At 40.0% G+C, this 21172-nt stretch overlaps 1 protein-coding gene across 3 annotated transcripts in view; it reads right to left on the bottom strand.

The window, feature by feature from the left end:
• The window catches only part of peak1 (pseudopodium-enriched atypical kinase 1), a 106545-nt gene that overhangs the window by 17586 nt on the left and 67787 nt on the right, over positions 1-21172 (bottom strand). For all 3 annotated transcript variants that reach the window (XM_066667900.1, XM_066667901.1, XM_066667902.1), the window contains exons 4-5: positions 11014-14559; positions 3373-3614 (exon numbers count right to left, since the gene is read on the bottom strand). In XM_066667900.1, the coding sequence (XP_066523997.1) occupies positions 3373-3614; positions 11014-14414 (3643 nt within the window). In that variant the 5' untranslated portion in view covers positions 14415-14559. The remainder of the gene's footprint in view (positions 1-3372; positions 3615-11013; positions 14560-21172) is intronic.

Raw genomic sequence — 21172 nt, 5'->3', positions numbered from 1 at the left:
TGTTTGCAAATAATTACATCCACACAACTTTTAAAAATTAACTGCTGGTTCTTGCATTGTCTTCAAAAAAGCAAAATTATTATTATTATTATTTAAATCAAATATTTAGTTTTATCCAAACTCTCCTTGATGACTACAGCCAGCAAAGGAATACAATCCTATTAAGAACTCCAGAAGTAGTATCGCAGTAGCTGGCTGTTTTATGTTCTTAGCATATTAAGTATTTTAAAAAGATTAGGACAATGGACAAAAGAGTCAGGTCAAGAGCCGTGATAATACATTATTTGAAGTAAAAGGAGAGGAAGAAAGAAGTGAATGAAAAAGAAAATGAGAGGGAGAAGGAGAAAGAAGTGAAGGAAAAGGAGAGGGAGAAGGAGAAGAGAAAAAGAGAAGACTTACCTTCTCTGTACCACCCTCTCAGCTCAGAGAGGTGCTAGCATAGGACAGCACACACTCCACTGTTAGAGGATAGTGAATGAGACAGAGAAAGAGATGAAAAAATAGAGAGAGAAGAGATAGTCCTGCTCTGTCTGAGCTCTGAGTCAGTCAGATGTGTGTGTGTTTGAGAGAGAGAGAGAGAGAGAGAGAGAGAGAATACGAGCATGTGCTTGCATGCATGATACTAAGTACAAAGTGAATAACTCATGCAATAAGTCATGAAACACCTACACCAACTTACTCAGAAAGGAATAAGTATGGAGCAGAGAACAGAGTCATCCCACATATTTAGGACCTGCTAAAGCACCTGAAGAAATCATCGTGTTCCATACAAAGCTGGAAACCACCTACCTAGCTTTAACCCTACACCTGCTCTTCTCTGCAAATGGCAGCAGACAGATACAAGTAATGCACTCACATGTATTTGGGGGGGGGGGGGTAAAAAAACATTAAAAAAAAAAAAAAAACATAAAAAATAAATAAAAAAAGCACCAGCAGCTGTTCAAACACGTTCAATAGTCTCAACACACAGGCTTTTCTCCTTTATGCATCTAATACTGAGATAAGCCAAAAAACCCCAAAAGCTTCAGTAAAGCATACTCCAGTACTTGCACTATTACTCTTCAGCAGCATGCAGGGCCAAGTCTGCGGCTGGGAAAAATCAATAAATGGTACAATAACCGCTTGCTGGCTCTAGCCCGTAAAATTGGGTAATGGAGATTCCTTGCAAGAGATTTTAGAAAGAGAGACATCCATTTACACAGATAATAACATAGACAGCATTTAACTTAGACATACAGTGACAGCTGCACTCTTTAATAAATCTCTGGAAGAAATGACTTTCAGTAGAATTACAGATGTCTCAAGCTCCCTCCTTTGCTGAGATAGTACCTGCAAGGGTACATATTCTGTCCTTTTAATTAGGGAACATATTGGCACCATATTCTAATATAATTGTAGGTTTTTAAAACTGTGTTGATTTCATACACCTTTTTCATCTCACATCCTTTCTTTCTGGAAAAGTGAATGAAATGTAACTTTAGGGAACACAACTGCACTTTAAAACCACTGTTGTATATTTAAAAGGTAGATTACACTCTGTGTGCCTTTAGTGTCCAGTAATGTACCTCTACTGTACCTTTTTTCCTGAAAGTGTAAGCTCCATGCATTTAAGATATCTGGTGAACTGTGTCTAACAAAGAGACGGCCCCATTCGGAAGGTAGCAAATTTTGGTTGAATGAAATCAAAAACAAAAATGGTGTAGAAAAAAATCACATGATGCAGCTCAGAGTTCCAGCACTCAGTTTTGAAAACATGGTGGGTGGAGTCGGCTCTCCAGAAGAGTTTGTGTACAAATTTTAGTAGTTTTATGTCATTTTATATAGCGGCTGGCTTGTCTCCTTAAAGCAGTCCCCTCCTCTTCACACACTATTGCCCATAGACAGAGCTGGACTGCCCTATACACTCACTACACATGCTGCATAGGACCCCGCAAATTAATGAAAGCCCCCTCATGTCAGATTAGGGAGAGTTATCATTATCAGAAGATGAAGCAAAACTATTCTTCAGGATATGAAATAAAGGAAAAAAAGACTCCACGAGACTGAGCTGCGGGAACAGCGGTCAGTTAATAAATAATAGTCTATGGACATAGCTGCGGGAATATATTTAGAGGTGGCATGAACTGCGCAGATGCTCTCCACGTCCTTAAAAGCCTCGCAGCGCCACTGTGTCATAAAACAACTTTGAAGTAGAAAAGTGATCATGTACTGATGTTTTATACTGTCTGGTACTCGATTAAACTTCTGCAAGCACACCAGTACACTCTAAAATTTCTTTCGTATTCCATTCCACATTAAAACATGACCTAGGTATTGCCAAGTGCTAAGTTGAGCTCTTCGAAGTTTCAGTTCCACCTGGATTCACACAATCACACTAATACTAGCAAATTTGACGTTTTGTTTACACCTTAAAGAGTGAAGCAGTTAAAGGTGCCTGCAAAATAACACTACTGCATTATTTAAGGTGACACAAAGCTGCAAGCTTGAGAATAAACAGCTACATTATTCTGCCTTAAGTGCTGCAGCTGTTTATATATTGTTTTTTGAACAAATAGTGTTAGTTTACACCTCATTTAGTTCTGTATATGGCTGTTTATTATTAAGCCAAAAAAGGAAGGAGAATAATAGTGGAGAGCCAGGTGCAACTGTCAAAAAATGCCATATTTTGACATATTTTCAGAAATGAGGGCCCGTTATCAATATTTAGCTTAGGGCTCCAGGAAAGTCTGGATCCATTCTGTTCAGGTGGTATATCACAGGTACAAACTTAGGTAAGCTAACTGGCTAACTTGAGTGACAGATCTGATTAAACAGAGCTCACAAGCACAACTCACTAGATGGAATGACGTATGGTGAATTTGAAGAGTGTCCCGAATGTGCTACCTAATGAGATTCCTTGTCGGTTAAAATGCAGCCTAATGAGAGAGCTGCTTTTGAAGGCAATGATTGACTGCCTAACTGAAGGCAGCTGCCTTCAGAATGGAATGCACCTAATATTTTTGGTGTTGAGAGCCTACTTTTGACTGTTTGAGTCTTGAATTTCAGCAAGAATATCTCACACTGGCTGGTGCATCTGCTACTTTTAACCAGGGTTAAAGCATGCCATTTCCTGTGGTTCTCAATACATTAATTCATGAACTCACAAAACATTGCCCAGATTGGATTTTGTAGACAGAACAGAATTCTGGCGAAAAAATTGCTTATCTCCATTGTAGCAGCAAGCTAGCAGAGCCAGTCAAATCAGTTCAGAGCTAATCAAGTTCCCACCAGAAACAACCAACCCCCTCCCACACAGTTTCATCAGTGAGACCTGCCTGGTACCCCAGAATCAAACATGTGGTTGTTTTTGTGTTTTGTTTGTTTGGTGTTTACCAAGGTTGGTGTAGGTGGCGCTGCAGGAACTGGAAGCCGGCGAGTGGGAGTGAGAGTGTGTGCGCGCCCCTTCGTCCTCCTCTGGCTCCCCTAGGCTGGCACTGCCCTCGCTGGGTGAGAGGGGACGAGTGGCAGGGCGAGCGGAGGGGCTGGCAGCCTCACACACGGGGGACAGTTCCAGCTTGGCGGGCAGAGAGGTGGCAGCGGGCATCTCTGTCTCTGGACCCTCAACTGGCATTTGACTACAGGAGATGAGAGAAAGACAAACAATATAAACTCAGGCCTATTGTACAGTCACTGGTTCTATTAAGAACCACCAACATCCAAAAACTGATATTAAAGCTTACATGGTTTGAAAGGTTTGAAAATATTTCTAACGAAATATATATGAAAACATGTAAACATATTTGCCTACTTCAATATTACAATAATAATAAAGACGTTCAGCCCAACAAGCGTTAATAACTAATCAATTATTACCTAGATTATAGAACACAAAAACAGCATTTCTGTTATTATCCAACACATAATAAATGTCAAAGTAAAAAGGAGCACACTAAGTTATCACCTGATAAGTCTTTCTGATAAACTAAAGGACATTAAGGATGTACGTATTTGTTTTTATGCATTTACCAGGTAAAAGAGTAAATAAATACATAATTGCATTTGTTTGTACTTTTGGGAGGTGGGATATGATTGTGTCCAAAATTTACGCTCACTAAGAGAAATCCTCAGGATGATTCATTTATTTTAAACTGGAAAGTCTCTCTAGAACTTACTATGGGATGCCAGTTAGCATTTTACAGCCATTACATCAAAGGTTACATTTTGAGCAGTGTGTCCTGTTAAAGAACTGGAAACAAGCAGTGCCCACAAAAATATATGCACAGGGTTGCTGGTTGATGAGAAACAACTCTTAATGCCATCCTTCATATTTAAGTTCAGCTGATGCTGATGTCAACCGTCCAGAAATGTTTTTAATGTAATGTTTTTTTAGGTAGTCAATCTTTATGAAACTCTGCTGATGGTACTAAAAAAACTAAACAGTGTCTACAATTTTGTTTCATCAGTATGGTTCAATGTTGCATCTTTTTATTTGGTGTCAGATATGTTTGGGTGGTGATAGAACCTGAAACAGCTGCTGGCAACCCTAACCGGCTATGATGCAAATATCTGTAAGCTAGACTGCAAGGCTTGACTTTCAAACACAAACATGCTTAAATCTTTTGCCAGTTCAATGTCACTCTTAAAAAAGAAACTGTCTTAAAATATTGTTTTCATATGCTCCTGGGGCTTGAGTCCCCAGTTGCTCTTTGCTTTTCATGTTTGTGTGCTTTCAATCAATATCAGTCTCTCATGATAGTCATGTTCAAGACTAGTAAAGGTACAGGCTATTCATGCTTCTATAAAATGCACAAATTGGAAGCTTGGGTGGGCTAGAAATATTTTACTGAACATTTTTTCCCATATTAATTTAGTTATGACTCAAAGTCCTTAGAAATTTTAAAGTGTACACTGTAGCAGACATTTTTCAGTCCAAGCCTCCACTGAGGGGCACTATTTCTCTCATTTTCTACTGGATTCAGGCTAAGGCTAAAGAAATTTCAGATTGGAAAGAAGAAAAAGCTTTTTTAAATATGTTAAAAAAATAAATAAAACCCTGCAGTTTTCAGCATTATGTGCATGTTTGGCTGCTAAATTTGAGACTGTCATGCAAAGGCATTGAAGAGTCATTTCCTGCATCTGTAGCCTGTTTGCAATGCAGTGCATCCCTAAGAAAGGACCAGCTTTTCATTCAGTTGCTGCAGAAACAGCAGATTCTAAACTTTCAATCAATAACACGTTTTTTTATATGAGTACATTTATATTGTGACTTAAATTTTTTTTATAAAAGTTATTGCTGTGTTTAAGTAAAAGCATTCTTGATATTGTTTACAATGTTTTTATTTTTCTTATTTTGTTGACATTGTTAATATGCTATTGGGGGATAAACCAAATGTAAACATAATTTATTAGGTAATTATGCCGTTATAAAACTACATAAATAAAATAAATAAATAAAATAAATAAATAAAAAAAACCATGAATCAACTCCAGACATCTAAGGAATAATCAGGTTTGTTTTTCACCATCTCTTTTCATCTTGCCTAATGAGATGAGATGAGAGAGAGAGAGAGAGAGAGAGAGAGAGAGAGAGACAAAGAGAAAGAAAGAAAGAGAGAGAGAGAGAGAGAGAGAGAGAGAGAGAGAGAGAGAGAGGTGTGAAGTGTGAGTGTTTATATTTAGAGAATGTTTGAACCAGGCTTCAGGGTGCACACCGTCTCAGCCACATTCTGACGGCCAAGTTTTACCCCTAAGTGGCCTCTCATGATGCCTAATGTATGATGCCTCAGATGCTGGATGAGATTTGACTGCAGCAACCTCATTATGTACAAACCCAAATGCTTGTGTTGATTACTGAGTTTAGCTCAGAGGGCAGAGCTGCACTAATTAACTACTGCTGCTATTATTCATAGTTCCACATTTATTGTATTATTATTTATTTTACACTAAATATTCCAGGACAGTACTGCTGATATAGAACAATGGTCAGATGGAGAACAGGGTTATAACCCAAAGGGGGAAGGAAAATAAGAAATTAATAGATTTAATACATTGTGCTTTATCGAATCTCAAATCTCTATTTACAAATCTCAATGCTTTAACATCTATGCTCAAGTATATCAATGTGGAAAGAAAGAACTTTTTACATTTTAGTCATTAAGGTGTAGTTAATAATTTATGATACTTGATAATGTTGTGTTTAGGGAGAGCATGTGTACTGCTTTATAATTTATCACAACTACCACAAGCTACAGTTTTTATATTGACAGATGCTGGCTGTACCAAGTCCCACAGCAGTTCTACTAAGTACTTAAGAGGTTTTTAGCTTCTATACTTTCCACCAAATTTACATTCCAGCTAAATCCTCACTCTTCAACAGAATCTAGTTCTTCTGTGTGTGCATGTCATGGAGGCACAAGGTTTCTAAATTATATGCAATTAGTTTTGTTGTTTCTATTTATAAACATTATCTTCAGTATAAAACCATATGATAAAAAGCACTGCAAATGTAATGTCATCTGTAGCGCCTATATGTCTGCAAAACATTGTGTTGAGAAGGAATTCGGTATAACATCTGTTGTTCTTTCCTACATTCAGCCACACTTACACCACCAATTTTGTAAACTTTTATAGTTCACAGTAATCATAGAGTTTCCCAAACACCACTGCCTATGTGAGCTATGTCATGCAGGCACATGGGCTCTAAAGGACTAAATAAACATGGTAACATGAACAGGCTGAATGGTGGTTTGTGGTGGTGTGTACAGAATAATATTGTAAGATTACTTTATATTAAAGGGATCAACCATAATATTATGACAGACTCTTGTTTCTTCACACACTGTCCATATTCTGACTTGCACTAACCATATAGAAGGGCTTTGTAGTGCTACAGTTATAGACCATTTCCTGCTCTGTATACTCTGTTTGCCACCACAGAGCAGGTATGATCTGGGTGGTGGATTATAGTCAGTGCTGCAGTGACACTGATGTGGTGGTGGTGTGTTAGTGTGTGCTGTGCTGGTAAATGTGGATCAGACACAGAATCATACCTGCTCTCTGGTGGTCCTGACCATTAAAAAACAGGGTGAAAGGGAGCAGGAGCAAAAAAATGTATACAGGGCATCAGAAGGACTCCAGTCTGTAATTGTAGAGCTACAAAGCGCTCCTTTTCGTTCAGTGGAGCTGAGAGAATGGACAGTAAGTGCAGAAACAAGGCAGTGATGATCATGTTACAGCTGATTGGTGAATGTGACGCTGTTCGTATGTGAGAATTAGGAAAACAAATTTCATATGGAAACACCTAAATATGTGAAAGGACACTAATAAGGTGTTTGGTCTGTTTCTGATATGTTGTTGGAAAGTTATTCCAAGGGCAATTACTAAATCACTTTATACTATTACAATCATGAAATACAGGTTCAAACAACAACATCCCAAAAACATATATAATTCAAATATTCAAAGGGTGAGGGGGGGGGGGGGGTTACACAAGTTTAATTCAACTGTATAATCACCTCCAAAAGTTTTGTTACATACTGCATACCTGAATGTCTCAGTCATTCTGCTCTCAGACGAGTCACTGCCAAAATAATTCCATGGTCAACACACCATAAATCACAGTGCACACAGAGCACTGGAGGCTCCATAATATGCCTCTGGATTTAAACCACTCCTACTGTGGTTGTGCATTGCTTATTTTCACAGTCAAAATTATCTGATAAAATAACTACAATTATATCAATCATAGGAATTTCACTCCAGCAGTTTTAAACAGGTATGTGTTCATATGTTAATTCCTGGCAATGCATTCCACTCCTCAAAAAAGAAAACAACTTAATAAATAAATAAAAGTGCAATGTTAGGCAGAACTAGTACCTTCACTATTAATTATTAACATTCTCCAACAAATAAAAAAGGACAAAATTAGAGCTTGTGCTCTTTTCAACCTCAAAACCTTTACAAACACCAGTGAAGGTACAAGGATACAAACTCATGCCTGTGAAAGAAAATCCAAACTGTTGAAACTTGTTCTAAAACATGAACAAATGAGCCTCTCCAATGGTGTGTTCACTGCTCAGAAAATACACACACACACACACACACACACTCCTCACACACCCAAGTAAACCAATACTTAGGTCAAGTCCAAGCTTACCTGCTGTACCGGCTCACACAGCTACCCATATCTGGAAGCTCTCTCGCACTCAGGCCCACAGATAGAAACCCTCAGGTGATCTCCCCTCTCCTCTTTCTTTCCTTCTTTCCCTCTCTCTTCCGCTCTCTCTCTCTCTCTGATTTTCACCTGCATGCTCTGCTCTGCAGGCATCAAGACACACCCTCTACTAATGTTCACACTGATAAACACGAAAGAGTGATTAACCCTTCCTCCGTCTGGGAGACATTATATATGTCACCCTGCAACTGAGAAAATGAAAGAAAATAGGGAAAACAGGAAAACAGAGCAAGTAATTTTTCCCAATCTTCCAAGAAACGCAAAAAATCCTGTAACATGAAGGCACTGATTTTCATTTTTAGCAAGAAATGTCTTAGTTGTACAAATTTGTATTAAAGTTTGAATGCTTTTTTGTGTAATGTATAACCGTAATTTAAAATTCACATTCTTGTCATGTAATGATAACTTCTGCATAGTCTTAAAAATGACTAACAAATTATAAATTAAAGAGTTTCCCACAGAAAATTGGTTAGTCAAGGTGGTACCTTGTTGAGCGGGCGTTCATTTACTCTTTATTTATAAATTAACAAAGCAGTTAAAGTGCAATAACAGTTGCAATACCATACGTACTAATAGGGGTGGGTGATATGGCAAAAATACATTATTATGATGGTTTTTTTTTTTCTTTTTTTTAGGATCACAATCTCAATTTTATCATAATTATTTTTCATGCTGGTTTTTAACCTCTTAACACTCCAGGTATTTTTTCAATTTTCCGCCTGAAATTACATACTCACATCTTAAGGTAGTGAAAAAAAAACTAGAGGGAATTATATGAAGTAATGTTACTGAAAAGCCTTCAGAATTTAAGATATTGAAATTAATCTTTAGTGGTTAGGGTTATTTAATTCGGGTTAAATTTAATTTAGAATCTTTTTTGAAATCTTCAAAGACTCAAACCTCTCTGTAAGGAAAATGATTAATTTTATTGCAGAATAAAAAAAAAATAAATAAATAAAAAATATCCAAGCTTAATGGCAACATTTTACTTTTCTTAATCTCTAATCTCATGCACCTCTCCAAATGGCCTTTTACCCTCATCAAACAGGAAAAAAGTTCTGACTCACCTAGATTTATTCCAATATTTAGTCTTGTTTCTAACCCAGCACTCGGAAATGCATTGGAAAGAGGGAGCTTTCTCCAATTGGCTGTAGAGTGAGGCCGCCACCATCCCCTCCTGTGTTTAAATGGTCTCAGTAGGGAAAGGGTAGACAGTGAAAGGGATCTATGCTTTGAAAACTTATTTATGTTTGTTTTTTATGTTTGTTGTTGCCATATAAAACTGTGTTGTCTCTCGCGGTGCGCATTTGTTAGGTGCCGAAGCCTCCTTGGTTGAGCATCCCCCCGATTACAGACTTGATGGATGTGTCGTTAAAGCTGAGAGCCCAAGCTACACGGCTATAGCGGAGATCCACATATTTTTTTTGGAACTGTTGTTTTTTTTTCTTTTTGCAGGTACTCTTTACACATACATGAGGATTACTAACGAGTGGACTGACGGAAAGACTCAAATTTGGTCTTGTTTTGAAGGGGACAACTTACGTAAGCACTGGTACTCCTTGGGTGTGTTTGTGGGCTCTTCAGGCTTTGTTGCACCACAGTTTTTTCTGTTTTGTGTGGAAGAGATCTCATGTATTGCATAACGAATTCTTCTGGTTTCACTTCAGTTGTCGTACATTTTAGAGTAGTGACTTACATTATCGGTGTCCAGGGAGTCTGCCCAGTCGACTGATGTGTAATATGTATACAGCACGTAAACAGTTTATAAGAACTGCAGCGAACTGTATGTGCATTAGCACGATTCAACAGTCTCCCTGTGATGGTGTATCGTATACCAAAAAAGTAGTAAGCTCTTATCGTTCACAATCTGATATCGTCATATCGCAAATCTGTATGAGCTAGTAAACAACATCATAAGCAACACCACCTCTTGTGTGCTACAACAACTTCCTCCTAACCAGAAAATCTCTAAAAATAAATAAATACATAAATAAAACAGAAAAAAAGAACTCAGTGATGTCATCTGCCCCACTCCCATGCACTCTCCCGTTGGGAATCAAAGCTCAAGAAACGAACTGAGTCATCATTCTGTGTTATAAAAATCCACTGATATTTTGTGAATTATGTGCTCTCTGTTGTTTGGATGCTCTGAGGAACTTACACGATGGGTTGAGTGTAGAGTCAACTCATTAAGCGAATCAGTAAAATAAACCCTTAAATGGCTGCACACAGTACTAATAAAAAGGGACTTCAGAGATGTCCTGATCACTCCAACTGTAAAACTATCTGGGTAAGAATACTATTCACAAAGCCTGTTTATTACTGGAGCTTCACCAACTGGAATTCTATCACATCTCCTTGTCATATGCATGGAAAATCAACACTTAACCTTTGGACCAATCAAACAGGATAACCTTTGCACAAATCAAACAAGGTATATACGCTGAAATAAGGCGATATAATCATGAGAGACAGGAAATGACAGTGGCTATCTGGAGTTGAGGTAAGAACACCTTTGTAGAGCAACAGAGAATATAGACATAAACACAGCAACTTAAATATAAACAAACCTCCTGCCCAGAAGTGACTCAGCATCCAGAAGCACACCAGGAAGTAATGCAGTCATCAGAATACCTTAGCCTACTTAGCACACTGCACATACTGCAGACTTAACAAAACAATCAGACAGAAAAGGCTGAACCAATGTCACCAGGGAATTTGATGAGGATTTAATGGGAGTTCAATGATATGAGAGAGAGAGAGAGAGAGAGAGAGAGAGAGAGAGAGAGAGATTGACTTACCTCATGACTTTGCTGATGAGTAGGCTTGCTCTGCTCTTGGGGACACCCGATTGGTTGAAATTGCTTGTTGTTGATGCATTACACTCTTCCACCCTGAGCTCCCCCTCCCCATCGCCACCTGTCCCGCTGTCAGGCTTATAAGTAAATATGATGGTGGGTTTTTGGCTGGGGTCATCTGTTTTTGACTCCGAGAACCAGTGCTGCCTCTGGATGGGGGGAGGAGGTAACATGGTGATGACAGTTCCATCCAAACCCACTAGCTTTCCTTTCTCCTTCTCTTTCTCTGCTTTCTCTTTCTGCTCATCCTCATCTTTCCGCCGGCGGAAGAAGCTCTTGAAGGAGATCCAACGTTTGGGCTTGTTGCTGTCGGCCGAGCGTCTGCCCTCTGCCCCAGGGCTGACCTCTCCATCACTGGGCTTGGAGCCTGTGGGCCTAGTCCAATTGCTGAAGTGCCTCTGGAGCAGGTTAGTAGCATGGTAAGGAGAGGAAGTGGATCTGGGTGGGGGGAAAGGGGCGGCAGGATCTTGTTTTGGGCTTGTGGGGGCCTCAGCTGCAGAGGCGCTCTGGGACTTGGGCAGGAGCTTGGATGGCATATCTTTGCGGGATTTGGACAGGCCACTGTCTGCAGGACAATGAAGGGACTTGGGCCTGCTGAGAGTACCTTTAGTAGCATCAGGAGGAAGGGAGTAAAGTTCCTCAGCACTGCAGGTTTTAACCTGGGCAGTGGGCGACTCTGGAGGAGACTGAGGAGGCTGGATGGAAGCAACTATCTGAGACAGCACCATGCTGGCCTTCTCTCTGTGGCCTGATCCGCTGGTGGAGGAAGACTGGCACTCGTTGCTGCCTGCTGGCGGCTCACCACTGGGGTTTCGGCTGCGGCTGATGTTGGCTGTGGCAGAGCTGCTCTTGGTCAGGCTGCTGGATAATGGGCTGGCATTAGGGGTAATATTGGCCCTGGGAGTGGAGAAAGTAACTGAGAAATTGGTGGGTGTTATATTGGATTCTGCAACATTTCTGCCTTTCTCTTCTGCTGGCGCTTCTGCTGCCCTCATCTCTGTTTCTTCCTTAGTCATGGATGAGGCAGGTTTTCTGGCACTGGCCAGATGTTCTGTTTGAGAGGGCTGTGTGTTCTCAGATGAACCAATCTCCTCGTATGTATGGCTGGTCACTCGGCTACCTGCCCCGAGCTTGGGCTGAACCAACTCCCCGCTCAAGCCAAGGAAGCTCTTATACACAGCCAGATTATCATACGCACTGGGGTTAATCACAATGGGCACTTTCACAGCATTCTTTGAACTGCGTGCATACGTAGGCTCATCTCTGATGATGATGGGGAAAGGCGGCATGCCTGCATTATTGTAACTGTTGAACTTGATCTCAGAGAGGTTGGGTGATTTGACTGGTACAGTGCGTGAGGAGGAGAGGCCGGCAATGGGGGAAGTGGGAGCCGATTTATGGTTGTTCTGTCTGGGAGGAACCGATGGCCCAGCAGGCCCCCCGCTCAGCAACTCAACTTTAGGGATTTTTTGCCTTGGGCTGGTACTGGATGTCCACACCTCCTGGTACCTAATGCTCCCAGGCTTCTTGGGGGAAGGACTGGGGGCTCCAGCAGCAGCAGGGCTAGGAGCGATTGGTACTGAAGGAGAAACTGGAGTGAATGGAGATACCGGAGAAGTTGGAGATATAGCTGCAGACTTCGGAGAAAGAGGCAACTTGGGTGATAAGGGTGATTTTGGCGAAAAGGGAGAACCTGCAGAATGGGGGATATTTTTGGATGCCCCAGGGTAGGGTGGTGGACCAAATGCAGGGTTTGGACCCTTTGGTTTGGTGGTGCCCTCAGAAGCTCGCTCCTCTGTGCTAGCCATAGAGGCAGACACGTCCACCACAGTGTAGGGCTTACAGATAGGAGTCTTCTCCAAACTCACCACTCTATACGGCTTAGCTTGCTCCTCTGTGGGGCTGAAGCTGATTGTGATTGGTTGGCCTGGGAGAGCCTGTGGAAGCGGCACACCTTCCCTTTGATTAGCATCTTGCTCTTGTAGTCGGATTGCCAGAACAGCTTTGTGAGTCTCAGTGGCTTTAGGTGAGCCCAGTGCTCGTTGGGTTTGATCTGCATGGGGTGCGAGCTGCCTACTCCCTGAAGCCAGGTTCAGTCCATTCCGTTGACCACAAGGGGCACTACTCCCCGTGCTGGATGTGCAGGAATCCTCAGGGAGTGAAGAGGAGGATTCCGGAGAGGTAGTGGACTCTGAGTTGGACAGAAAGCCACTGCCTTGGTGATCCCTGCCATAGGGGAGCAGGCCAGGTGCTACACTGGAGTCCATGGAAGGATACCCATTCAAAATCTCGTCGTAACTGTCATCATAGTCCACTGCGCAGATCCTCTGCAGTGACCGGTTCCGTAAAGGGACAGTGTTCCACTTCTTACCAGCTGCAAAAGGAACAGGAGACAGGGTTGCAGCACGGAAATTAGCAAAGCGTGGTTGCCCTCGCATCCGGATCTCCATGGCCAAAAGTTCTTCATCACTCTCATCCCAGCTCTCATGCTCACCATCATCTTCATCATCCCCCTCACTCAACTCAGCACCTTCGTCATCATCCTCTCCATCACTGGAGAATTCAGGGTAGCAGAAGCGTCCACCTTCATTACTGATTATCTCAGCGCTATCGCTGAGAGAGACATGTTTGGCTGCTCCACTGCCACTAGTGCTGCCCATAGCGAGGCAGCTAGCTGCAGGCAGGCCTCTCTCTAGTGAGCGCCTGTAGGAGCAGCTAATCCGGCCCAGAAAGTCATCTCTGCTAGTGCTCGGGCTCGGGCACAGGCCAGCTATCTCTTTAAGCACGTCAGTCAGTCCATTGTTATTGTTACTGCTGCTACTGGGTGGACACAGGGAAGCATAGCCTTCTATCTCCCCGCCTCCATCGTCTCCTTCGTTGTTGTTTGGTCCTGCTGGCCTCTTTCGGTTCAGTCCATTGTGATTCCAGACAGTGAAGGCAGAGGTCTTACCAGGCTCAGCTCCTTCGACAGATATCTGTGGGTTCCCTTCTGCATCTAGCCCCATCCCAGAGCATGGCAGCATCATGGTGGGCTTCACCGCAATGGTGGGCTTCTTTGCCACAGGAGGCCGGACCTGACCTGAGCGGGAGGAGCCTCCGCTTCGCTGAGTGTTGCTAGCAATGTTAGTGTGCACGCTAGCTCCGCCTACCACAGGAGACTGGATGTGCTGGTTAATGTTAGCCCTAGTCCCTGTGGGACTTTGGATGTGTTGAGAAGGGGCTTGTTCAGGGGGACCCTTACGTGAGCCCCCCTCAGGAAGACGGTGAAGACTTTTAGGCTTGAAGCAGTTCTTGCATTCGCCAGGCTTCCACACGTGTTCTGTAAAGGTGTTGCAAGCAGACATGGCTGCAGTGCTGAGAACAGCACACTCAATGGACAGGAAAACCCTCCATCACATTTGAGGCTGGGAACACACCACTGCTACTGATGGCGCTGCAGACCAAGAAAAGAGCAAATAATCACTCTTGCTTGAACACCTTGGAATGAACCTGAAAAACAAAACAAAAAAAAAGCAGAGGAGGCACTATTTATTACTAACATAAGCATTGTGAAATCTGTGGCTTTGATCATTAACACAAACACCCACAGCCTAAAAATGGATGTCCTCGCTCACTTTGAGAGACACAGCCACTGTAGATGTTAGACATTTATCAGTGCATGGCTTCCAGCAGGGGGAGCAGTGTTCTTCCACCCAACTATGAAACTGCTCTACTTAATGTCTAATCTTTCCCTGTCCAATAAATGCACAATTCTTTGGTCATAAAGATGTGTTTCAGAAGTCACTCATGCATGGACATCCTCCCACCCACTCACCAAACATTTGGTTTGCCAAACACTTTCTACATTATTTTCAGTAGTAAACTCAGACCAGTCGCAGGTAGTTATCAGCTGCCACATGACAAGCCCAGACTCATACACAACCACAGTTTGTCTTCAGTAGAGAAACTGGGGTGAGACTGTAGACAAATTAGTTCAATTAAGAACAATTGGACATGAATAAATATATTGAAATGTGTATATATATATATATATATATATATATTGTGAATATAAAAAATAATAATACATTTAAAGAAAAAAATATATAGAAAATAAATTTCTGTGGTGAATTTTGTGTATATTTTTCTGTTAATTACAGAAATATCTCTCTCATAAACAATCTGAGAAAGAATTTTCCAGGTAGCATTTGGTTAAATCATGTGCCTGTGTCCTAAAGGCATAGCTGAAAAACACAAAACACATCTTTGTCTTGTTCTCATCTGATGCATTTATTACTGCCTTGCCCATGATTACAGCACAGCAACCAGCTGAAGTTAACCCACAATCTTGAAAGAGCATGGATCAAGTTTACATTAAAGTGCCAAGTTTGTCTACTAAAACCGAAAGCATACCACAAGTTAACTGCTTAAAAGTTCAACAGTGAAAGAAGTAGATGTCTGACCATTTAAAAAAAATAATAATAATAACAACAATAGTAATAAAATAAGATATATATATATATATATATATATATATATATATATATATATATATATATATATATATATTATATATAACTGTAATGTTATTTTACCCTGGTCAAATACAATCTGTATCATGGATCAATGCCAGTGTATATAGGGCAATACGTGTCAACGCTTTTACTATATGTTCGTAGTACATATTCTACACACTATGGTTGGGTGGTCTAATGGTAATATTGTATAATTTGGTATTTAAAAATCTCAAAACGAGAGCAGTATTTTAAAATTATGACAAGTGTGTGTTGTGTCAAATTTCCGTTCTGTGTCTTTAGGAACAAGGCCAAAATTTCATTCATGTGCAGCTCACTGACTGGTGATGTCACACTCTGAAAACAGGGACGGGGAAACACAAGCCCCGTAGCCCACCGCAGTTGTGAATTTAGCCCTGAGTTTGGGTTAAAAGAGAAAACAAACAAAATACATTTTTGTTAGGTTCCGAAGACATTTCACTGAACTTCGTGCTCACAGGCATGAGGTTTTATCTCTAAATATGTGTTTTGAGCCTCAGTTCACTGGAAAATCATTTTCTGTGGTGTGCTAAACCACAAGTTCCTGTTAGCTGGCCAGCTATGCTTCTAAACAGTGTAGAGCCTGTCTTATTCAAATTTTTCTGCTCTTCCAGCACCAGTCGCTGAAATCTGCTCTCTCAGAAACTTATTTTGTTAATCATCAACATGTGTCGGTGTGCACTGTCGGACTGTGCTAAGCTGAACTGCACAGCACCGAAAACCCTTCCATCAACCCACATTCACAAATATGAGGCACATAGTGCACACCCCACCCCACAGAGATACCGTGTTAATATTTTGAGACGATATTAATATATGAAAACTGTGGATACCAGCCATCCCTATTATACATCTTATAGAACTACTATTTTTTCTACTCTATTCATGTCTTGTAACGTTGTAACAATAAACATCCCATCCATTCCTATCACTACTCCCTATTCCATGAGAGATACAGTGAAGCATGACAATGCAGTGTGTACACATTGAAGTTAAAAAAACTAAAACCTTTTTGTGCATTTTTTTCATGAAATGGTGGCATGCTGTTGTATAAACACTTCTGCTGTAAATTTGCAATAACCATACATCATTTGTTAGTATTTATTTAAGATGGAAAAATGCACCTTGTCTTTGTACTTTTAATTCACTGTCTTTGTATCTAGCAAACTTTAATTTTATGGGTAGCTGGCAACCTTTTTTCAGCAATCAATGTGGGGGGTGGGGCAGGGCTGGCTTCTAAGAGGAGAAACAGATGTCCCTCAGGCCCCCCTGCAGCGACGCCCCTGGTGCGTGCACACATACACACAAAACTGTTGCTACATTTCTCTTCAATTCTCCCACTTAATGTGTCTCTCACTTCAGGCTGCTGTTTCTAACAGTCACAAAATCACTAAAGAAGAAAAGGCAGGGCGTTCCTGAATCAACTCCATTCTGAATTCTCTACAGATATTCTTTATAATAACTCATTTTTAGTTTGATTTACACATAATGAGCAGGTTCTGTAGTCTGTCACCAAGTAACCAAAGGTTAATAGAGAGAAAGTCCCATTGGACCCTGGCAAACGGCTAGTGAATATTCCATCACACATTTTCATTTCCGAACTACTCTATTTGACCCTCGGGTTAGAGAAAAAGAGAAATGGATCATTTTGACTGTTCCTGCTTGGTCATCCCTGACCATTTCACTCATGCACCCAACCAAACCAATTCCACAGAGCTGAGGGGAAATCGAGTCCTGAATGAAAAACAGCATTCAGGTAGGAGTAATACCATGAGATTGCTCCTCTTAGCTCCTTCTCAAACAATGAATCTGACAGATTTTTTGTTGCAGGACATTGAGAAGGAGAGAATACATGGTATTCAAAAGGTAGAGCACTTTTAAAAGTCATTCTCATAACCACTCAACCAATAACAACAGGAAACAACAAACAACAGAAGGAACATCTCCTGTCACAAGCCTACACTACTAATTAGAGCTCAATAGGTTTACTGAGCTTTGTTTATAAAACACAATAACAATTCTGTATTTAGTTTCACTCACAGCTACGTTAGCCATTAATTCACTGGGAGAGAGAGAGAGTGAGAATTCATGAACAAAAAGTGCACATCGAGCTTTAAGAATTACATGCATACTAATACCATCTTTCACTAACTGACAGGCACAGAGCTGTTAAAGAGGTATTAATTGCCATTAGCCTAATTTACAGTTTTGTAGAGGTGCATTAAAGTCAATCTGTCCAATCAGAGCCTTGTAATCATGAAGTAGATCTGTTCATCTTGATAATGGGAAAGCACAAAAAAGTATATGAGAAAACACATTGGCGTCAGGAAAGTACATAAAGATGCATACCTAAAAGAATGACTAGAGTGAGTAGATTAGTACTACATACACACTGTTTATAGCATTCTTTCTTTATATAGGTATATTCTAGACATGTTCATTTTATCATCCTCCTACATTCTGAGTGTTTAAAAAAATAGACTTGCTATGGAGGATTCAGTGTATTAAAAATAAAACCCAGTTTGTTTTGTATTTGTTTCCTTGTTTAAAAAATCTGACGTGGGATGACTAGACCTTTAAATTGTGTACTAGGAAAGGTGGACAGGGCTGTCAGACAAGGTCACAGTGGTCAGATCCTGTTCTGAATATATCACCAAGTAACACCCTGTTCAGCCCCAGGCGGACACAATACACCCGGAACACCCACTGCACGAGGCTGACCTGAGACTCGCAGTCCACCAGTCACAGAGGAACACTCACACTGATTCACTGTAAAACACATCAGTCAATCAAACCCTCTTACTAACAAGGTTTCTCAAACACACACACACACACACACACACCTAATCAGCAGTCCACACACAGGAAAATGTCTTCTATTGAATGACCTAATAAGGACATGGTACAATAAGCCTACAATGATTTTGGATGTACTCCAACAGGTCAAGGCTGTGCTCGCTGACCCTACAGGAAGTGCCTCCAAGACACACCTGGACATGAGCTGGCAGAAAATTCAACTCTGTTCATTTTTTTCCCCAAATGTAATCACTTTTAACAGTTAAATAAATGGAAAAATGTTCACTGCATGCACATGCATATTTTAACAAAGAACAATCTTCTAATGTTGTTTTTCAAAGGCCAAATGTCTGAAAAACATTTTTTTAATTTATCAACACCTTTGAAAATAGGCTTTTCAGAAGTCTATGTCTAAAGCTGATTTATACAAAATAGATGAATGCAATTCCTAGTGCTCTCATATTGTTTCTGGGTGTATGGACCTATGTTCTATTCTGGGATCAATTATTTCTGTAGGTGAAAAATGTCAAGGCATGTCAGGCTAGTTTAGAAGTTAATAGCTATCATCTCTGTATTAAAAGGGACATATTATACCCTTTTTCCACAAGTTAAAACAGATCCCTGGGGTCTTAATTAAATGTCTGTGACATCCTTTGTTTAAAATACCACAAAAATCAAAAACAGAACTTTTCTTATACTGTCTGAACAGCCAAAGAGTAAACCAAATGTGAAGGAGCTTGTCAATGAAGTGCAAGGAACAGATACAGAGGCGTTTAGTCGTTTTTCTTTCTTCTCTGTTCTTGTTTTCATCACATTTATCACAATAATTAGTTCTCTGTGCAGATTGAGTGTTTTTTTGCTCCGTTTACCCTAGTCTTTTTGTTCTCACATGAATTGAATTATAGAGTTTTTGGAAGTGCTTGCACTCTATGCAAGAAACAGCACAAGATCAGAATGACTTGTTTTATCCCATGTTTTCAGACCTAGATAGATCACAGAAAAAAATGGCCTGGGATGTTTTATTTCACAGTGAGTTGGTAAGAGTGCCCGAACCCCACATCAATGGGCTAATGCACTGAAAAAGTTTTCTTCATAATATCTCCCCTTTAATTTATTATTATTATATTACTATTATTATTATTATTATGAACAGTTGTGTCCTATACAGATGGCATAGCTATAATGCCAAACAGGAATGTTGGATACAATAGTGCCTATGAATGAATGAATGCATCCAATCCAATCTTGTTTAAAATAGTTCACACTGAGCCAATTTCAGGTATCAGCAGAAAAATTTGATCCGATATCTTCAGGAAAAAGTAACAAATAAGAGCCAATTCTGTAATGAACAGATATTTCAATATCTATATTGAAATAGAACATTCTTCACACTGAGAGAAAGGGTTTTAAATGAAAATGCAAATTTTAACGCTCTTCAGGGTTTGTGTGTGTGTGTGTATGTGTATATATATATATATATATATATATATATATATATATATATATATATATATATATATATATATATATATATATATATATATATATATATATATATTGTTTATTTTAATATTATGAAAAATGTTTCTATTACATAATAGCCCGTTTCACACATGCACAGTAATCCAGAAATGTTCCGGAGTTTACCCAGAGGACCTGTATGTGTGAACGTGACCACTCGCAACATTCATTCTGAACCTTACCCAGACTTTATCCTCCTTGTGCCATAGTAAAGACCCGGGGTAAAATGCGCAGCAGTAGACGCTGTGCCCTGCCTAAAGCACATGTTTTATTTCCCACTGTGTGAGTGTGCCTGATGCAGAGAATCTCCTGCTGTGTGCTGCATGTGTGACCAACCACATTGGGATGTCTCCGGACCCAAAACTCTGGAGTTTCTCTAGAATTTCTCCTGAGTTTATACATGAAAGAGGCACATGTTGTCAAACTATATATATATATATATATATATAGTTTGACAACATAGACAAATTGTCTATGTCTTTTTAAATTCAGATATTTTTTCCTGGAATTTTACTCTTCAAATACTACTGAGGTATATCCCAGGTTATTTCCCGTTTTGATTATGATGCTGAGGTGATTCAGTTTTGAGTACATTCACACTAATCGTCTCCTGGACAACACTGCGTATTTCTGCAGCTGGTACTTGACATCTGCAGATGCAAGTGGCAAGATCCCAGCATCTGAAAAAGCAGTGCTGAAGAAGTTCAAAGACCCTTGAGGATGAGTCATCATTCTGTAGCGCACTCTTCGCATGTGAATGAGTCTATGTAGTTTTCTCTATATATCCACTTAATCAAATATTCTCCCAAAAACCCATTTGAATGATGAAACAGAAATAATGTGAAAAATATACCAGACATATACAAATCTATAATATAAAAACTAATTGATTTCAGATAAATGTATAAATTAATTCAGAATGATATTTCAATGCCATTTCAGAATTTCAAATAAGAATTGGGAATTTTTTTAAATGGGAGATGTGTCCAGAAAGGTGTATGTCTTACCAAGATATTTCTGGAGAGACAAAGAAAGTAGATAACCGTACTGAGATTATGTAGATGACTCTAGAGATAGAGTAAAAATGCTTGGAATGCTAAATAAAACTACAAATTACTTTTGCTTTCTAGTTTAGAATGGTAAATAGTATAAACAATGACAAAAAAATTTATGTAACACTATACTGCAAAAGTTTGGACAGTAGTGTGTGTGGTAGATGTATGGCATGTGTAGAGATATGTACAGGAAAGCAC

The sequence above is a fragment of the Hoplias malabaricus genome, chromosome 4 (genome assembly GCF_029633855.1).
Source record: "Hoplias malabaricus isolate fHopMal1 chromosome 4, fHopMal1.hap1, whole genome shotgun sequence".
Taxonomy (NCBI): Eukaryota; Metazoa; Chordata; class Actinopteri; order Characiformes; family Erythrinidae; genus Hoplias; species Hoplias malabaricus.
Note: the sequence above shows the minus strand (reverse complement) of the source record. Positions and strands in the feature narration are given on the sequence as shown.